Source organism: Equus przewalskii, chromosome 10 (genome assembly GCF_037783145.1).
Source record: "Equus przewalskii isolate Varuska chromosome 10, EquPr2, whole genome shotgun sequence".
NCBI lineage: Eukaryota > Metazoa > Chordata > Mammalia > Perissodactyla > Equidae > Equus > Equus przewalskii.
In genome coordinates this window covers 51,858,501-51,878,060 of record NC_091840.1, presented here as the reverse complement: position 1 = coordinate 51,878,060, position 19,560 = coordinate 51,858,501, and the positions used below count along the sequence as shown (strand labels likewise).

The 19,560-nt window shown below is 52.9% G+C and overlaps 1 protein-coding gene across 2 annotated transcripts in view; it reads left to right on the top strand.

Annotated features, from left to right (window-relative positions):
- The window catches only part of STX8 (syntaxin 8), a 242,512-nt gene extending 231,963 nt beyond the window's left edge, over positions 1 to 10,549 (top strand). The window contains exon 8 of one of the 2 annotated variants that reach the window (XM_070561064.1): positions 10,377 to 10,549. In XM_070561064.1, coding sequence (XP_070417165.1) covers positions 10,377 to 10,444 — 68 coding nt within the window. In that variant the 3' untranslated portion in view covers positions 10,445 to 10,549. Of the gene's footprint in view, positions 1 to 2,304; positions 8,539 to 10,376 lie in introns of those variants that run through there. The other variant, XM_008529293.2, reaches the window with a different exon arrangement.
- Positions 10,550 to 19,560: the final 9,011 nt, after the last annotated feature.

Genomic DNA, 19,560 nt, shown 5'->3' with positions numbered 1-19,560 from the left:
AACAAGATATCCATAACAGAGTTCCTGACTGTCTTTTCAAAGACACTTGAATTTCTGCCAGACTCCAGACAGCTTCACATTCCCAGGGGTAACACGCGGCACAACGAGGGGATATTTCTTGGCAAATATTGATGCGCCAGAGAATAGGCATTAAATTATTGACTTGACAACTCCTAATAAGCTGCTTTTGATTGCTGATATGAAGGATTATCTATTTACAATTGAATTCTGCTGTTGAATTGTGGCGATCGCTGGGCTGAACTTATTTCAGGGAAGGGAAATGAAGAACACTTTAAGAACACAGATGGGGCCTAGAAGCTAGCCGGCACTTTCTATGCGGGAAGCAACAGTAATGGCTGAGTTTTCACACACTCCCTCTGAGGAACGGTGTCATCTGCAGAGGTTTTTTGTTTTGCTTTGAGGAGGAGGGGATGGGTTGCTTGTCTGCCTCTGTCATGGGGCCCGGAGGATCTTTGCCCCCGTTGGACCTGGCCCACACTAGGCGCTCAGTAAACACTTGTTGGGTTCGTTTCTGCTGTGAGCGAATCCAGCTATCTCAGCTCCTCTTACCCATCGCAACAGCTTGACCAACAGGTCTTCCCGCTCTGCTGCAGGTCTGACTGCCCTGTGCTGCTGCAATGAGCTCTCACATTGGGTCTGTTGACCAAGTGTCGGCCTCACCGCAGCCTGTGGCTGTGACCGAGGCCCTCCTTGCCCGGATCCCAGAGCCCAGACCCCAGGAACCTGCCTTTTTCTAGGCCTCCACCCAGCTCCTCTGCCCTGTCTCTTGCAGTCTTAATTCCTTTTAATTTCCTGTTTCTGGGCAAGTCCTTTTTCTTTCCTCATCCCAACCCCCACTGCTCTCAGGTCACCTTCCCCTGATTCCTGCTTCCTGCTGAGCATGCTCTCACTCTCTGGCCCCCAGATGTCTCTCTCTCCACCACTCTCTTCTCCCACAGTCGGCTACCTTCTCTTTCGAGTTGATTTTTTTCAAGTTTTTCTATTCATGAAGAGCATTACCTCTTGTCTGCATAGAAATGGGGTGCCAGCCCAGGGACTGGGGAGGTGAATTTTTTCCAGATGTCCTGGGCCTTCAGGAGACGGGGGTGTGGGTGGGGGGTTGCCAATGTAAGGAGGGTGCCTCTCTCCTCCCCATGTCACCTCAGCACAAATCCAGACATACTCCTGGGACACTGGGCCAGTCACTTCAGAGAAGGCCACAGTTCTTACCTTCAAGAAGCTTGTCCTTTTCAGAATGGAGCCAGTGTTGAGTTAGCGGCTGTGTGCCATGCCCTTGGCCATTATGAAATGTCGCCTAATCCTCCTGCAGCTTTGGGAAACAGGCGTCATCCCTCGTTAGCCCTGAGGCGTTGGGTAACTTGCTCCCTGAGGCTAGCAAGGGGCCAGGCTGGAGTTGGCAAACCCTGCCTCTTTCCCCCATGCTGTGTTCCTAGACTGTCATCTTGTCGAAAGGCAGAGACTCAAACACAGTCACAGACACGTTCGGTCCGCATCACACAAAGCCGAGATAAAGTTGAGATCTGTTTAGTTCAAGTTTTCTTTGTTTTCAGTCAGAACCAAAACACAGGCAGATTCCAGGCCCTAGCTTTGCTTTCTAATGTATTTCTTTGAGGAGTTGCGCTGTCACTTCTGTGTCACAGTGGGTTTCCACCTTCTCTGGCAGGACTTCCGAGGCCTGCCCAGGTTGCTTCCTCTCTCCCTGAACCCCAGATGCCTGAGTCAGGCTGAGCTCCACAATGCTCCTTCCCAGAGAAGGTGGCCATTTGCCCGAAGCCAGTCCTGCTCTTGGCCTCCTGCCTTCACAGGGTTGGCCTAAAGGCATTGTGGGGTGGTTAACCTCTGAGCCCCATTTTCTCACCCATAAACTGGGGAAAATTGTTGCTCTGTTAGCCTCATTGCCTCATGGTGGGGATAATATGGGCTTGAGCACGGTAAAACTTTCTGAGCGTGTGTACTTCATGGCACAAGAGTAACTCTTGTTTTTTACTTCTATTCATGTTTCGCTGCTGCTATCATTTTCGTCGTCATTGTCATTATCATTCGTGCTGCCATAGCTAGAGTGCCCAGGCTCGCCAGCCTCTGAGGCCCTCTCTGTCCCACATTGTTGAATATGTCACGGTGCAGGGCCCAACTCCACAGCTCCCTCAGGCTTCCTGCGCGTCTTCTAGGTGCCCCTGGGGGTTTCTCTTAACCTTCTTCTCTCGCCCGTGACCCCATCCTCAGCGTCTGCCCCTGCCCTGACCTTCCCTTCCTCAAAGGCCTTTCACATTTCGGTTTTCACAGCTTCTCTCACCTGGTGTCCACTTGGCTGTGCTCTGCTTGCCTTTGACTTCAGCCAGCGTCTCGCCCAGCACAGCTGCCCTTCCTGTGGCTAATCACCGAAACGGATGCTGCCAGATGTTCCACTCTGAACTTCCAGCCTCGCCTGGACGCCCGTCATCTCCGCGGGGCCTCGGCTAGAGCTGGGCTCTCCGTTTCTAAACTAAATGCCACCCAGGTGTTCCTCTGGTTTTGCACCTCTTCCTTCTCTTGTGGAGTGAATGATGTTTCATTTCTGTTGTTCAACTGAGAGGCCAGCTCTCTCACAGGATGCTTATGGCGCATCTGCTGTACACAAGGCACCATTCTTAGGCAGAGGGTTATATAAGGAGCAAAAATTATTGTCATCATAGCTGCCATTTAGGGAGTGCCAGGTATGTTCTAGAAGTTTTATGCACTTCATCTTACTGAATCCTCACAGCAAGCCTATGAAATCGGAATTGGCAGGTTTGAAGTCAAGTGTCCCTGACCCCCCAAACCAGCGCCCTGCCACCACGTCAGACTCTGTGGTCCCTGTTGTCGGAAATCCTGTGACTTAAGGAAAGAAATAGTAATAAATAAGAGAAGAATTGACAGATGAAGGACAGTCGTTTGAGAGCATTGACCTGGCTGTAGATGCTTCTCGGACTCCAGGGGACGCGCGGTCTGGTGGACTGAGCAGTCTTCCTGGAGGAGGTGGAGGCCCGGCCGAGCAGTCAGCAGCTGGGTCCTGGGGTCGGGTGAGGAAGGGACGAGGGTGTAAGCAGGCGGGGAGAGAGGCTGGAAGGTCTGTTGAGGAGGCCGGGGAGCCCGCTGGCACTGCAGAGGGAGGTTCACCCACCAACAGGGCCACGAGAGCCTGGAGGGACGGGCTGATGCCTGAGGAGAGCAGACCGAACTCAGCACATCAGTGAAGACTTTGGCTTTGCTCAGTGTGTGAAGGAGAGCACAGGGCGGGGAGAGTGAAATGTGGGACCGTGGGGGACATAGGTTCAAGAGGGGAGAGGGCAGAGGCCGTAGGCGCCCTCTCCCACCACCCCCACCACTCGGGCAGACCCAAGCCCCCAGGACGGCCTCCCCTACCTGCTGAGCTTCTGGGCTGGTTGGAAGAGGGCAGCCCCCACCCATACGCTGCGGCCACGAGCAGGGCACACAGGGCAGCCTAGGCCGAGGGGTGACCTCCAGGGCACCCGCAGCTCCCCAGCCGTTCAGTCTGAGATCACAATGTCAATAAGTTCACCTTCTCTGCGTGGCAGCTCCCCTTTTCTTAGCTTATTTGCCCAGTAATGGGATTAAAGGGAACATTTACATGAACTTTTGAAAACAAATATTCCGGTTTTGTCTTTTCTCTTGCTTATTCCCCACCTCAGCTCAGGAGTCTGCTGCGAAAATTCTGTTTGATTAGTGAGAACCAACTGGCTAATACATAAGCAAATGTCACCCACTGATGGGCTGGAGAAAAGCCCCCAGACCTGCAGCCTTTCGTAAATGTCCTCTGGATCTTTCGAGGTTGTTAGCTGTGGAAGGGGTGTTTCTTAGCCCTAACTCTTCCAGGGTGAAGAACAAGGCAGAGAGTAAGGGATTATATATTTTGGTTTAAAACAACCAACAATAACAGGCAGCCAGTGTGGCTTTCCTGTGATAAACAAAACCAAATAAAAGGACTTCCAGATAAAATTGCCCTTCATATCCCCCTGCCTCCTGCCCCCTCACTGCTCCGTGCCCCCTGCTCTCCCACCATGCTTGTCTCCACCTTTCCCCGCAGCTGGGGGGAGAGGGCAGGTCCGGGGGTCTGCGCTCCCTCTCACGGACTCCGCACTCTCCTCGTCCCCCTCCTTGTCAGCAAGAGCTCGGTGCTGTTACCTGGCTCAGCTGTGGCAGGGGTGTTGGCAGCACAGCCTCCGTAATTTGCAGGTTTCCAGTGTTTCACTGGAAAAAAACATGGACCATTAATCCAGATGAACAATCTTCAGAAAACACAACACTGTTCTGAGAGGCCGTGTTTCATATCCTTTCCCAGTTTGAAAAGGAGTTTGTTTTCTTACATCTTTTTTTAATTGCCATGAGCTGGACTTGTAAATATTGTAAGTGGGTGAGTAATACTCATCTGGTAAACTGACCAAAGGAAATGGACCTTTTTTTCCACTCTTGTAACTCTGGCATCCCCTGCCTGCCCTGAAAGGGGCACTGGGCACTGGGAGGAAACGGCCTTGCCAGGTGCCAGCAGTGCCAGGCGCGGAGCCGAGTGAGGCGCGGAGGAAATGATCCCGTTGTCAGGAGCCGCGCCAGGTGTTTTTGCGCTAGGGTTGGGGGCAAAGAGCATTCATTGTTTAAGAAGTTGGCAGGTCCCCAGAAGTTCAACTGTCTTTCCTCGTTCTGAAATGTCAAACATTTCCTCAGCTGGGGGATGGATGACTAGCCCCCCTGAGGTTGGAGCACTACTCTGAGGCAAGAGAAAGAGGTTCTCTCTCACACGTGCCTGAACACTGTGCAGATTCTCCCCGTGGCCACCCGGCGGGATGGTCTCCTGCGTCCTCTAGCTGGGACCACTTTCCTGCATCTGGAGTGTCGGAGGGTCTTTACTGCCCCCGTCTTTAAGAAATAGCACAGCTTCTGTGTGGTGGTGGGCTTTTTTTAATGATGCCTTATCTTTTAGTGATACTTACTGAAGTATTTGCAGATGAAATATGTCTGGGATTCATTTCAAAATAATACACTGGGGACAGGGAGCAGGTGAGGGTAGCGATAAAAGCAGGTTAGCCATGAATCGATCCTTGTTAAAGCTGAGTGATGGGTTCATTGCAGGTCACTACAGTATTTTGTCTACTGTTGTATTTGTTTAAATTTTTCCACCATAAAAAGGTAAAAGAAGGAGAAAGGGAGGAGAAGAAGAAAAAAAGAGAGAAGAAGCTCTTTATCCCAGTTTTTTAGCCCAAAGTCTGGGCCTTTCTCCCTGATAAACCCCACGCTGTCAGGAGTCAGGATCCCCCCAGACGGGCCCCCTGGTGCAGAGGGAGGTTGAGTCTGGGCCAAGGGGTTGGTCCCACCTGGATTCCATTTCCAGCTCTTCCTCTTACCAGTCGTAGGGCTTCGGGAAGAGAGTCAGCCTTCGGGACCCTCAGCTTCTTTGTCGATGAAGTGGAGTCGAGAGTTCTCTATAGCTGAGAATTAAGCGAGGCGATTCACCCACTGCAGTCAGTACAGAACCTGGCGTGCGTGAATGTTCCATGTATGGCATGGCTTAGCTCCCTTGCTTTAAAAAGGCCCTTGGTTACTCTTTCCACAATGTCCTTCAGAGGAGAGAAGGATGCCAGCGCTGCCATCACATTCCAGGAAAGCCGGGCTTCGTAAAGAGAAAGGCTCACAGCGATAAGCAGCAAATACCTTCTCTTTGATGAAAAGAGTCCAAAAGGCTGCAGCTGGCTCTTGCTTATCACCGTCACTTGCCGTCTTAAAATGACTTCCTTGCTTGACCCTTAGGTGCACACCAGTTTACTTAAACCTGTTGAAAATTTCCTCCCCATGGGAACCCTGTTTGAAATGTAAAAGTCTTATTTGTCGTTGCTCTCGACGTACCCCTTTTCATCTTTGGACAAGCACCCAGTTTATCACATATTATCAAGTTAGTACCTGTGCTGTCAGGAGCTGAAGTGCATCTGCGTCTTTCACGGGTATTGCGTACCCTGTCATTCCTTTACTATGGCCCAATTTGTATAATTCAGTTTCTGTAGTAGAATGATTAGCAGCTTAAAGAGGAACCAGGTATTAATACAGTCCCAACAGGCACCCCCGCCCTTCTGCGGACACAGTAAAGGTCTCCAGAGCCAGGAGCTTCTCCCTGTCCTCCTGGTGCCTCCCAGTGTTTGTAGACTACTGTTAACCACCTTTTGAATTTTCTCTTTTCTTGGCATCCTTGACACATTTTCTCAGCTTCTCTCTCCCTGTTGACTGTTCCTTCTGTTTCTTTTGTATTGGCTCTTCTTGTCCCTCCCGGACATTCAATACATTTATTCATTTATATACAAAAGGATGTGTTGTGCCTCTTTTGTGAGCAGGCTCTGGTCCAGGTACCAGGGACATGGTGGGGAACGAGGCAGGCAGAGTCCGTATCGTAGGTGCTCATGTGCCAGGGCGGAGACAGAGGGTAACTAGCTGAGGACCTAAATCATGATTTAAGAAGGGTCACTACAGAGACCCAGAGGGGACAGTGAGAGCACAGTCAATCTGAGGTCAAGAAGGAAGTGACACATGCTGAGTTTTGGAGGGCGAGTAGGGATTAACTAGGCCAAGAGCGGGCAGTGCTCTCCGGGCAGAGAAAGGACAGCATGTGTAAAGGCCAGGAGGCAGGAAGGAGCGTGGCTTGTTGGAGGAACCAAAGGCCAGGATGGCTGGAGCACAGGTCCAGAGTGTGGCTTCAGGGGCAGGGGCCAGACTGCACAGAACCTTCTAGGCCACCATGAAGAGTTCGGGTTTCACTTTAAGCCATCAGACAGCTTTAAGCCCAGAAGTAACCTGATCTGCTTTCCAGTCCAGCTCAGTTGTGGAGAGTGGATTGGGTAAAGTGAGCAGCAGGTCACTCCAGCACAGTGGCCCAAGGAGGAGATGGTGGTAACTACTGACACCTTGAGGCGTCTTCCCTTGGACTGCAAGCTTCGTGTAAATAAACTAAACCCGGATGGCTGGTTTCTTCTTCCCAGCCGGTTATTGTTCCTGATTTCTTTGTTCTCATCCTTGTTCTGCTCTTCTCACAATCGCCCTGATTTGAAAATTCAAGGTCACTTATTGGCCTCTCCTTTGGGCCATTGCAGCCTCGGTCTGAAACGCTTGCTGCACAAGGAGCTTCTTGGTCTCAAGTGCTCTCCCAGCTCTGATCCCGCCTGAGCATCCGTGAGAGTACTTCCTGAAACACCGCTCATCATCTGCCTTCGCTCCTCAGAAACAGCTCCTCCCCGTCTCTCGGGTCAGCCGAGGCTCCGGCCTGGCAGTTGCCCGCGCGCTCTGCCCCAGTCTGTCCGCTTCCTCCATTGCCATTATATTTCCTGATATTGCACAAGGTAAACCTCTCACCCCAGCCAGGAAGTAGTGGGATTCCTGCCCAGCTGGAGCTTTTGGTCAACCTGAAGATGCTTCTGGAGGCAGAAATGAATAAAAAGGAGATCTCTTTTCTGGTTCTGGCAAGAAGATGGACAGAGATGATATTCACTCACACACACCTTATGACGAGCATCTTGAAATGCTAGATCAAATGTTACAAAACCCCCTGAATGTTAATGCAGAGCTGAGTTTACAAGGAAGAAAGGAAATCCCCAGATGAAAGAAATGGAGAGAGAACTGGCAACCAGAACCTAAGCAAACGAACGGATGCGGCTGCTGGGGCGTTATCAGCCGTAGTGATGTCGAGCAGGGTGGGCAAAATCCCGTGAAAGGGCCAGACAGGAAATAGGTTAGGCGTTGCAGACCACAGACGGTGTGTCACATCTTCTTCTTTTTTGACAACACTGAAAATATAAAACACGCTTCTTGGCTCATGGGTTGTACAAAAAACAGACCACCAGCCAGACTGGGCCTGTGGGCCAGAGTTTGCCCACTCCTGAAGTAGAGCTTGGGTTTATGTCCACATGTAGACAGGAGGAAAAAATCTTAGGTCCCTGAGAGGGGACACTCTCGAAAGATTGGATCATCAGAGAAAGAGGGGGTATTAGAAAAAATTCACCCACTGTCACAGGGAGATGACAAAGAAGGTTCCTCAGTATCTAAAACCATGGACAGGGTGTGTTTACATGGGTTGGGTTTAAAATTTACACTACCTGAATGATATTGAACCCTGGAGATCTGTGGCTAGAATTTAGGGAACTTGGATGGGAAAGCAAATTGCATTCTTATTTTCACTAACCTCTAATTGAGATTTAGCGTTTTCTTCAATTAAGAAAGTAGGCAACAAGCCACAGCGGTATTGCTCGTACTTGTGACTGTCACCAATGGAAATCACAGATATTTTCACATCAAAGTATAGTGCCTGTATTATCTCAGAACTTAAAAAATATGTATTTTGATAAGCATACTTCAATATAAATTGGAAATTTTAAAACATCTAAATAATTATGGGGACAAAGAAGAAATTGATGAACATTTTTAAATATTTAGAATTTAGAAACTAACAACAATGAAATTATTTCCTATCAAAACTTGTAGCTTTAGAAGGGTGATATTTAGAAGAAAGATGGAAAATGAATGAGCTAACTTTCAATTCAAGAAGTTAGAGAAAGAACAAGAAAGTATATCCAAAGAAAGTCTATGAATAGTATGATTAATAAAAATGTGAAAATTAATAAACAAGAGATGATCAACAAAGTCAAAACTTGTTCATGGAAAAGATTAATAAAAAGAGGCACACTTGTGGCAAAGCTAGTCAAGAAGAAGAATGCACAACTAAGTGGCGTTAGCAATGAAAAGGACACAGATACAGCATAGTGTTTAAATTATGAGAGAATATAATGAACAGTTTTATGCCAATACTTTTGAATACTCAAAAAATGGGCAGTTTCCCAGCAAAATGTAACTTAACAAAACCAACTCAAGAAGAAGGGAAAGCAGAATTCTTGCTGTGGGAAGCTATCCAAGTGTAGAGTGAGTGTTGAAAAGACATTGAACAGCCATTCATTCATTTATTCAACAAATATGTATTGAGTCTCCACGCCAGGCACTGTCACAGAAGCGGGGGATGCAGCGGTTAATAAAATTATCGAAACTCCATACTCTGTGTCACTTCTGTCCAATGGAACTTTCTATGATGATGGAAATGTTCTTTATTGTCTCCATCCAATATGGTAGCCATTGGCCACATGTGGCTTTTAAGCACTTGAAATATGGTTAGTGCAAGTGAGAAACGGAATTTTTGACTTTAATTTTAATTAATTGAAATTTAAATAGCCTATCATGGCCAGCGGTTATCTAGCTAATAAGATCAATAATATGTTAATGGCTTCCTGTAAGAGAATAAGTTGGTGAACTCCTGGGACTCTGACTTTTCCTCAAACGGGTCCTCAGTCTGAGGAGGGTAGTCCTCGTGGCCAAACCACCACAGCATCCTGTGCGTCTGACTCACTTGTTACTTTGGAGGGCATTTTCACAGGCTTCATCTCATCTGCTCCTCACTTCCCTCTCGGGCCTCAGTAGCTCGGGGACCTTGAGTGAGCAAAGGTTTATTGAGTGCTTCCTTCGTAGTGGCGGTCCGACGGCCATGGTGAGTGCTCTTTACATCCGGGTAAGTGGAGTAGGAGGCGGTGAACTCGCTGAGTGACGGCCGCCTCGTCAGCGTCAGTGGAAGGAAAGGGCAGCAATAAGGGAGATGCGGGAGCTCGGAGGTGGGGCGGGTTGGCCGCAGAGCTGGACGCAGGGAGCAGACCGGCTGCGAGGGCTAGTGCTCTCCTTTGTGTTCCCCAGCCAAGAATCTGAAGACATAAATCTCGAAAATAGTGGTACAAAAACTATATATGAAGAGAAAGTCCCTCTACTGGCTGTTTGTACAGGTGGGTGACTAAGTATCGGGCATAAGAAGAAAAGGCAAAGCCATGTGGATGGCGGAGAAAGCAGATCTAGAGTTAAGATTTCTTTGTACACGCGGAAGCCCTTTGCTTTATCGATGCCTCATCAATGCAGGCAGAAAACAGGGCCAAGCCACGGGGAGAAGCTGGGCTAGGGGCTGCGCGCGCACCCTCCCCGCCCCGGGCTGAGTGGCAAGGCCCCACCCAGGTCCCCCGCAGTCGAGGTGGGAGGGCCATCTCCGGTTTGCCTAGGGCCCCGCGCTTCTGCACCCACCAGCCTGCAAAGCCAGAGTTGTGCAGCAGCAGTGCCCCGGAGCCACACACGCACGCACGCACGCACACACACACACACACACACGCACGCACGCACGCGCACACACACCTCAAACAGAAGGCTCGGCACGGACATACTGAGGAGCCGCGTCCACCGTCCTCTCCGAAGATACCAAATAGGATGTGTAGCGCTTTTCTGCTGTGGATCTTAAAGGGGTCTTTTCTGCTTCTGTTTTTCAGGGATGATTCTGGTGATTTTATTGCTGCTCGTGGCTATTGTGGTCGTCGCAGTCTGGCCTACCAAGTAGTGGCGATAAAGGGACCCCCAGCCGTGCCCTGCCAAGGATGGAGAAAGTTCAGTGCCCTTTTGGTACACGAAAGCTGCTCTCAATAAATTCCTGCAAAGCTCTGAACTCTCCATGTGCGTTGCTTCAGCAAAGGCAGTTAGCCTGACCGCTCTGGAGAGCCGCCTGGAGCATCAGGCCCAGTGTGGCCCTTTGGGTGTCTGCCGTGGTCATTTTGGTGCTAGCCCAAGGTTCCTCAGGTGGTCACGGCCCCATGGCTGCCAAGGGATTCCAGCCCCCCGCAGTGTGCTGGGCGTCCTGGGGGCCACCAAGCAGTTTGTAACCTCGAATGTCTGGGCTCCTTGGGGAGGTCACATGCCCGGGTGAGAAACAAGTGAACAGCCAAGGTCATGTGCATCCAGGCACAGATAAGGAGGGACACGAGGGCCGTGTGGGAGGGGTGGCCACACAGGCACACATCTGGGTGTGTGATTGCCATTCTGCCCAATCCCGCTCCTAGTGGTGCTTGCTGCCGTTGCTGAGAAATATTCCTGAACTCTGCCATGGGAACTGCCTTCAGACCTGGAAGCACAATCTTTTTCATTTCCTCAGGGATAGTAAACCCATTTTCCAAGGCTGAAACACCCTTCTAAGCAGCCAGAATCAAATCTGTTGGATGAGGTGGGGTGGGGAGTGATCAGGCTGGAAAGTACTGTTTAGGGTCCAGAGAAAGGTCCAGAGAAGTGCCTGTGTTTGACTCCTAAACTGGCTGTCACCCCCGTGTGTGCATGTCTGCAGTGCCTGTGTGTGTGTGTGCATGAATGGAAAAGGGAAGACAGGTGGGGAAGGCCTGCAAAGGCTGCCAGGCCCACAGGAGCGTCAGTGACTTCTGGGTCGGGAGGGCAGAGGGCCCACTGTCCTCTCTGTGCAGAAAGCAGGCTGGGCCGGTGGCCTTGCTGGGCCCTCCATAGCTAGAGGGGAAAGAACAAAGGTGGGTGATGGGGCAGTTCGCAAAGCACAAGATTTTTCTGAGGAAGAGGAGAGAACGGGCCTGTGGGAGGGGAGTCCTGAGGGTCTCCTGTGGATTTCCCTGATACTACGGGTGACTGCCCTCAAGAGGGCCTGTGGACAGACAGAGGAGCGTTGTGATGCAGCCTGGTGCAGCATTGTTTCCTGGGACCTAAGCCTCTGGGGTCCTAGAAAGACCTGGGGGCTGCCGTGCGGCCTTCAGTCATGGGGGAATGGCTTCCTCTGCTTGGTAAGTCGTAAATCGCTGCAGAGGGCGGGCAGCCCTCTTCCCAGGGGCTCTTCCCTAGAGGGACTGGGTCACTTGAAGGCCCCGCCTGAGCAGTCCTGCTTCCATGTGGAGTTGTGTGGCAGTGACACACGCTTCTCTCCCATGAGAGGCCATCTAGCCCTGGACCCGCCCGGGCTCACACTTGGACCCTGCTCTGTATCAGCAGAACAGACAGGACGTGCTGCGTTCACACGCCCCAGATCAGAGCAGCCGGACCCATCCCAGACATAGGTGTCTTCTCCTGCTGCGTGGTCATGCAGGTCACCACCGGCGCTGATGACGGCTCCCCACTCCAGAACCCGGGCTGATGGGCCGGCCGCTGGGGCTCTGGCAGGGGCAGAGGGGACTGTGGAAGCCTGCATACCCGCAGCGGAATGTTCCGCCCAGAAGGGAACCCGTGGCCTCTGCTCACAGCTCACTGGCCCTGCTCCCCACAAGGGGCCCAGGAAGTGCCCAGAAGGCAGAGAGCCTGAACCAGGTGGTGAATGGCCCCAGTGACAACCACACCACTTACCAGGTATGTGAGCAAGGCAAGGTGCCCTTTCTGTGCCTCTGTTTCCTCATCTAGAAAATGGAAAGACTAGTTCCTGCCTCAGAGGGTCGCCGTGAGGACAGGTGAGTTAGCATGTGTGAGCACACAGCACACTGCTCAGCTCAGCCGGAGAGGATTCCTCCTTTAGCCCAAGTCTAAACCCAGTGGGCCAGAAGGTCTCCACGGCCGAGGCTCGGGGGTTCTGTCGCGTGCTTTCAGCAGAGCACACTCATGTGAGGATGGGAGAGCGGGCCGAGGCAGAGCGGAGGCGCTCCTGTGTGTCTGGACCCTGCTTCCTGCTCACCTCCACAGGCTGCCAACACGCAGACCAGGGCTAGGCCTTGGAAGGGTGAGCCTTGGCAGCGGATTTACCAGAATGGCTGGGGCCACGTTTAGATGAGAGGTGGCCACGGGATGAGAGGGTGAGGAGCGGGGCCAGCTGTGAGCATGAGTCGTGCTGTCAGGGACCATGATGCTGTCAGGGGCCTGGATTGCGAAGCGATGCAGAGGAAATGGAAGTAGGCTCGTTTCAAGACGGGTGTGTTCCTGAAGCAGAGGGGCCATGCTGGACGGGGGGCCAAGGGCTTTTGGGTGGTAAGGCGCCTGGGAAGCATCTTCCTTGAAGGGGGGAGGGGTTGCTAACGGATGGCCTGATGGAAGATCAAGAATCTGCAGAGCCACGGCTTCCAGTCTTGTCGTGTGAAACCCCAGATCTGTACAAAGTGTCTCCTGGGAGCCCCCCACTTTGGGGCCATGGGAGGCGGCACTGAGGGTCTGTTTGACTTTCTTACCTCCTCTTGACTTGCTCAGCACGGAGCCCCAGCAACTTGTGGGGCGTCTTTGAACCAGAGCCACGGCGTCCTGGCTCAGCCACATGGAAAGGCCTTTGCAAGCCAAACACTGAGCCGATGTCTGCACACAGCGGCTTCTGTTCTTTTGACTGAGTGGGCTCTAGGCCCGGCCCAGCACTGCTAGCTGGGTGACCTGGACAAGTGACTTCACTTCTCTGGACCCACAGGCAGGGGAGGGGGGGTGAAAGCTGGCCAGCTTAGACTGTGAGGACCTGCCGTCCAAGCCTTGGGCAGGGCCTGGCTGGAGCGGGGGACAGTGCCGGGCAGGCAGGCTCGCAGGAAAGGCTCCCCCTTAGCACCCTGGGGGTGGGCTACTCACGTGAGACACCCACCCACGCTGAACCGAAAGGCAGGCCGAGTGTGGCAAAGCATGCCCGAGTGGCTGGGACGAGCCACTTTGGGAATCTGTTGCATCAAGACCCACCCTAGAGTAATGTGGCTGACCTAAAGGTGGCATTTTCCAGCTTGGTTTGGCAAGACCTGGTCCTCCCCTCAAAGATGTCAGGATGGCGGTCCTGGGTGGCCCACAGCGCTCTGACTCAGTCGGTGGTGTGAGCAGTGAGACCTCCCCTGAGCATAAAGAAGCAAGACTGGCCTCAGCACCCATCACCTTGGGTGCTTTCTCAGTGAAAATAAACTTGATTAAAATAACAGTGTAAGTATTGTTTGACTTAACTGTTTATTAATTATAAGCATTTTAAGTCTGGATACCATATAAAGAAATCCAGATAGCTGGTTACAACTGGTACTTTTGTTCTGTTGAAACTTCCTTATTATTAATGACTGTAACTAAAGCTTAGTTTTCATCAGCCCCGAGACAGTCTGATCTTTTCAGGACCGCCTGGGCCCCGGCGGATCCCCGGGACTCGCCTTCCACGAGGCTGCGGCAGACTTCCCGACAGCCCTCTGCTTCTCCGGCTCTCAGGCTCTCTCCTGACCAGTCCGAGCGCGGCCGGCGGCCTGTGGCTGCGTTTCCCTCCGCGTCAGCAAGGTGGGCCTCGGCTTCCTTCGAACCCACACTCCCTGCGGCCGCGGCTTCGGGCTCATCCCAAGAGCTCCTTGCGTGCACCGGCTCAAGGTCCTCTTTGATCCAGTTGGGTTTTCTAACCTAGCCCTGCTGAAGTTAAAGGTTTTTTCTCCTTTATTTTAAAAATAAGGACCAAGGGGCTGGCCCCGTGGCCGAGTGGTTAAGTTCATGCGCTCCGCTGCAGGCGGCCCAGTGTTTCATTGGTTCGAATCCTAGGCGCGGACATGGCACCGCTCATCAAACCACGCTGAGGCAGCGTCCCACATGCCACAACTAGAAGGACCCGCAACGAAGAATATACAACTATGTACCGGGGGGCTTCGGGGAGAAAAAGGAAAAAAATTGAATCTTTAAAAAAAAAAAAAAGGACCAAGAATTCATCTTTCCTCTAATTGCTTCCTACACCTTCAGACTTCCAACCACGTGCCAGGAACAAAAAGCGTTTGCCTCTTTCCGGCAATGACTTGCTGTCTCCTTGAGGCCCCGCGTTGATGAAACTATGAGTTAATTCGTCCATATACCGCATTTCTCACTGGCTCTGTTCATCCTTTCACTCAGTTTTTCTTGGCGTATTTCTTATGTCTTTATTTAGTCTTAGAAGAACATGGAAAGAGATGTCTGTTCGACAAAATCTGAAACCTGGGAGTGTCTCTGCCGGGACAGGCCGTCCCCATCCCAGGGCTCTGTCTCTGGGAGGAGGGGGAGGAGCTCTCCAGGAGGGAGTCTCCGGGAGGTGGCAGAGCCCGGATGCTCTCGCCCAGCAGGCTCTGGGTCTTTGACTGGATGCACTGGGCCTGGAGTTCCTGATGGGGACCACTCAGCCACCTGTGCCCCAGCCTTTCAGTCTCTAGATGGACTTTTCCAGCCACCTTGGGCCAGTACTGAGCAGACTCAGTATACTTCCTGCATTGAGTTTGGCAGATGTCAGTGCCTTCTCACCCCAGCAGGAGTATAAGGCCCTGGGAGGTGGCCAGGCTGCTTACAACCCGTGTTCTAGCATCTCTGATCAACAGCGTATTTCCTTCAGGCCTGGGGCCTGGGGCTGTAGCTTCTGTGCTGTGAGGGATGGAGTGGAGTCCCAGAGGAAACATGGTCCTCTCCTACAGGCACAGACAACTGTCTTACAACGGACAGGAAAAAGCCACATTGTAAAGGCCCTTGAGAACTGGACCCTTGACTCAGAATGACCAAAGCTGAGCAAGGGCTGCACAAACCTCTTAGGCCCAGCCTCTCAGCAGGTCTGAAATCTTGCAAATGGTCCAGCTTGGTCTGAACTGGCCTTGGGGTGAGCCCAGGACCGCAGTAGGGCATGCTTTCTGTGTAGCCTGTCCCTGCCCACCCAGTGTCAGGTATGTCATTCCAGCAGAGACTTATACCTGAAACCGACTGGGACACCGGAGACCACCCCTGCCCTGGCTTTGACCCCTGGTTCTGAGAGCACGGCTCCCGTCCCTCAGAGCCGGACGAATGAGGAGGCTGGGCTGGTGCGTTTCTTCCTTGGGAGCTGAAGGCATCTCAGCCAGCTCTCTGTGCGGCAAGGAAAGGGCTGTCCCCGTCTCCCAGGGGTCAGTCGAATCTGTGTTGCCGAGGAGCCAGGCTGGGCCCATGGCTGAGGCTTGTCTTCAAAACAGCTGGGTGCAGAAATTACAGCTTCCTGGTGCTCATGGGCTCCCCTTTGCATGGCAACACAACATGTGCCTAATGACTGGATTGTTTATTTAATAAAGAAATCACAGCCATTTGGAGGTTTAAATATAGCCTCTCAGAAACCCAGAGAGCTCCGCTCCTGGTGGCTGCGTGGTGCTGGCACGGGCCCAGCCCCTGCACCGCACGAAGCCTCTAGCAGTGGCTTGAAAACAATTTTTGAATTTCACTAACCCTGTTGTCTTTCCTTGTGTCTCTTCTAGGCTTTGAATAGAAGAATCTGGTTATGTGAAAGGCAGAAACGTTACTTGAAGGTTCTGAATCAGATGGGGGTGCATCAGAGGCCCTGCTGTTGAATTTGGGGCAGGTGGCGCACCTCTCTTTGCCCTGTCCCCTGAGTCCCCCTGACCTGGAGCCCCAGGGAGTGGCACGGATGGAACCCAGGATGATTTCTTCGGGACAGAAGTATAGATTGTCCCGTTGAGAGCCTTTTAGCCCAAAATTGCATTCGGAGCTAGCAAGCCCCTAGGACTTTCCAAGCAAAGTTGGAAAGTTTTTTGGGGGGTAGCTGGGGCTCTGTCTCAGGCTTTGTGAAGAACGCAGGGCTCTGTCTGGCTGGAGGGGGCTTAGACCAGACTCGCCAGCCTTCGCCCTCCCCGCATGCCCACCACCCACAGCTTAGGCCACCAATAAAGACTGGGAGACAGAGAACAGTGTACAAGAGTTTATTTAATTGATATCTGAATTTAGTTCTATCATGTGAGGCCCACGTTACAAGTTCCAGCTGGGTCCATTACAACTCTAACAAAAAAAAAAAAGAAAAACTTAAAAAAAAAAGAAAATCCACAACTTTGTCCATGTCATTAAATATATTCATATATAATAACCATAATATATTAGTATGCATTGGAAAGGAACACTGACCCAAACAATATGTCATGGTCACAACTAAACATTTACAATTCTGAGTGAACAGAACTCTGGGACGCAGGGGGGCTGAGGGAGGATGGGGGGTGCATTTGGGAGCAGGGAACAGGAAGAGAGGTCCAAGGACACAAGGAGTGGGGCTGGCTTGGTTTTGGCAGGGGGCGAGGCCCCACAAGCACACATTTTGATACCCCTAGGGTATGGCATGGCTGTGGCCATGAACCGTGGCCCAGTAACCCCATCAATGAGTCTAATTTGTCCACTCTCCAGTCTCTCTCAGGGAGGGGGCGGGGGGCTTCCTTTCAGCATTGAGACCCTCACATTTTTCAGCTTCCTAAAGGGACCATTTTCCTATCCCTCAGGGTCTCCTTCATTTCAGTCCCATTCCAACCCGGGGCAAACCCAGGAAAGCCTGTACCCATCTCCTCATGGAGGCAGAGTTCCAGGAGGTCGCTAGAGGCCTTGGGGTAGCTGCCAGCCTCCCTGGCCTGGACTGCAGGTGGCCCTCCCTCCCATTAGTCGGAAGCTGCTCCTGCCGCCCCGCTTTCTCAGGACAGAAGCCACAGCCTGCAGGGAGTCAGGGGGCAGGCCCACATGCTTCCCCTGCCCTCCACCCCAGGCTCGGCATTGCTGTGTGTCAGTGAAGCAGGCACTCCGTTCACGGGGGCTCCAGACCACCCAGCAGGTAAGAAAAAGGACAAGCTGGGGAATCTGGTTTTTCTTATAAAAAGACTAATCTGGTATGTTTTTCTTCAAACACCTACATATCACAATTCTGGTTAATACACTCTTCAAAATCAAAGTCTAGTTCCATTTTACATCCCCTCCTAACTGTACAAACCGGAACACCTCAATTCCTATTTCCATCTCCTCCCGGGGAGGCTGGGGGTGGAAGTGGGGTGCCTTCCCAAGGATGGGTCCTCACTGCTGAAGTTGGTGGCTGGATTCAGAAGAGCAGTGGGCTTGGTTTGGTGGGTCTGTGAGATGGAGAGGGCAGCCTGTGATGACTGAAACCCCAACAGTGTCCTCACCCCGACCTGGCTGATCTGGCCGCCCTGACCCATTCCCCAGGGGCCAGGCCACTGGGTGGACGGGACTGCCTTTGCCCTGCGGGTGCTGGGCAGGGAGGTAAGGCTAGAGGTTGGCTGAGTTTAAAGCAAGATGCATTGTTGCTTGGAAGGCCGCTGGCTCCAGGGCTGGGGGACCTCAGAGACCACCAGTGTAAGCCCCTCAGTGGACGTGGAGTGAGACTCAGACCAGGGGGAGAAGTGATGGGGCTGCCAGGGCCCTTCTGAGCAGGGAGCAGAAGCCAAGCTGGTGTAAGCAGGCACAAGACAGCTGCCCTAGCATAGTGCCTTTCGAGGCCTGTGGGCCAGCAAATGCCAGGGCCTCCGAGATGCTGATGGCGCTCAGCGAGCCACACTGGGCTTCAGCAGAGGGCTGGCTGGCTGGAGAGCGGCCCCTGTGCTCCCGGCCTTGGGCCTGGACTCAGGGAAGACAAATACCCTTCCTTGGGCAGTTCTGTCTTCTCCCTGCCCCCGTGGGCACCTCTGCCAGTCTCTCCTGGAATCCCTCCAAACAGGCCGCCAAACGTCCTTCCTACGACGTCTTAGGATCAGCCAAGGCCTGCCTGCCTTGCCCTCCTGGAACCTGGCATTTCCGGGGGCTGCCTAGGGCAGGTTTACACCCGGCCTCGTCCACCACTCTTGCTACCCTCTCTGAAGATGCTATTGTGCCCCCTGGCCACCATTCTCTAGGGTGGATGCAGGGACCAGGGCCAGAGTCTCAGTGCGACCCAGGAGCGCCCCCGGGCAGCCTGCTTTGGGAACTGAGGGGGTGGGCGTCGGAGCTGGCACATAGCGGGGGGCAGCTCTGGGGTGTGAATCCACTTCTGTCACTTATTTGCCTGGTGACCCTGGGCATGTGTTCTTCAGTTACCTTGCTGGTGAAAGTGGGGTGCGAGCCCCCAGCTCCCAGGGTTGTCATGAGGACTCTGGGAGAGCCCGTGGGTAAAGTGCCCAGCACTGAGCAGGTGCTGGGGAAGGGGCCGCGGGCCGGGGAGGCGCAGGGAAGCCGGACTACCAGGGGCCAAGCCTCGTCCTTGGTGTAACCCTTTTGAACAGCCAAACTCCAGCAGGAAGATGACACCAATTTCCTGACTTTGGGGGAGGCAGGTCTCTAATGCAGTGTGCTGGCTGAGGATGTGGGCCAGGGACCCCTGGGCAGGGCCAAGAGCTCAGGGGGGCGGGCAGAGGGCCCCAGGGCACAGGAATGGGCCTGTGTGAGGCCATCAGACCCAAAGGTTGTGGGCTGCCTGCTTGGGGATGGTGTCTCTAGGAAGCTTTGGAAAGGGGACCTGGCCAAACCAGGGAGCGTGGGAGACCTCCAGAAAGGGTGTAGCCAGAACGGAGTGGGCAAGGTGCTGCCCAGGCTAGACCAAGACAGCTGCGAGGGGCAGCCCCAGGGTGGGGGGGGCTGCAGGAGGCCTTCTCGGCCTAGCAGCCTCTGTCCGTTCCCCCTTGGGGAGCCAGGAGCAAGAGGAAGTAGTCGTGGCTTCCTTGGCACCCAGGACCCTGGTCATTCCTGCCCCTGCCCAGACAGCTTGGGCGCTCTGGCACCTCGCTGAGCCGGCAAACCTGGTGACACTCAGGCAAGTCCCTTCCCCCAGCCAGGCCCAACGGCCTTTGGAGCCGCATTCCATGCCCTTCCAGGCCCTCCCCAGCTGTTGACACTGCTGAGGAGCCTTGTGGGAGTTGATGTCATTACACAAATAGTGTCACTGCCGTAAACCCAGCCAGTACCCCTTCCCCCTCCCCTGGAAAATGTCATAAAGGGGCTGGTTCCAAGTTTCCAAAAAGGAAA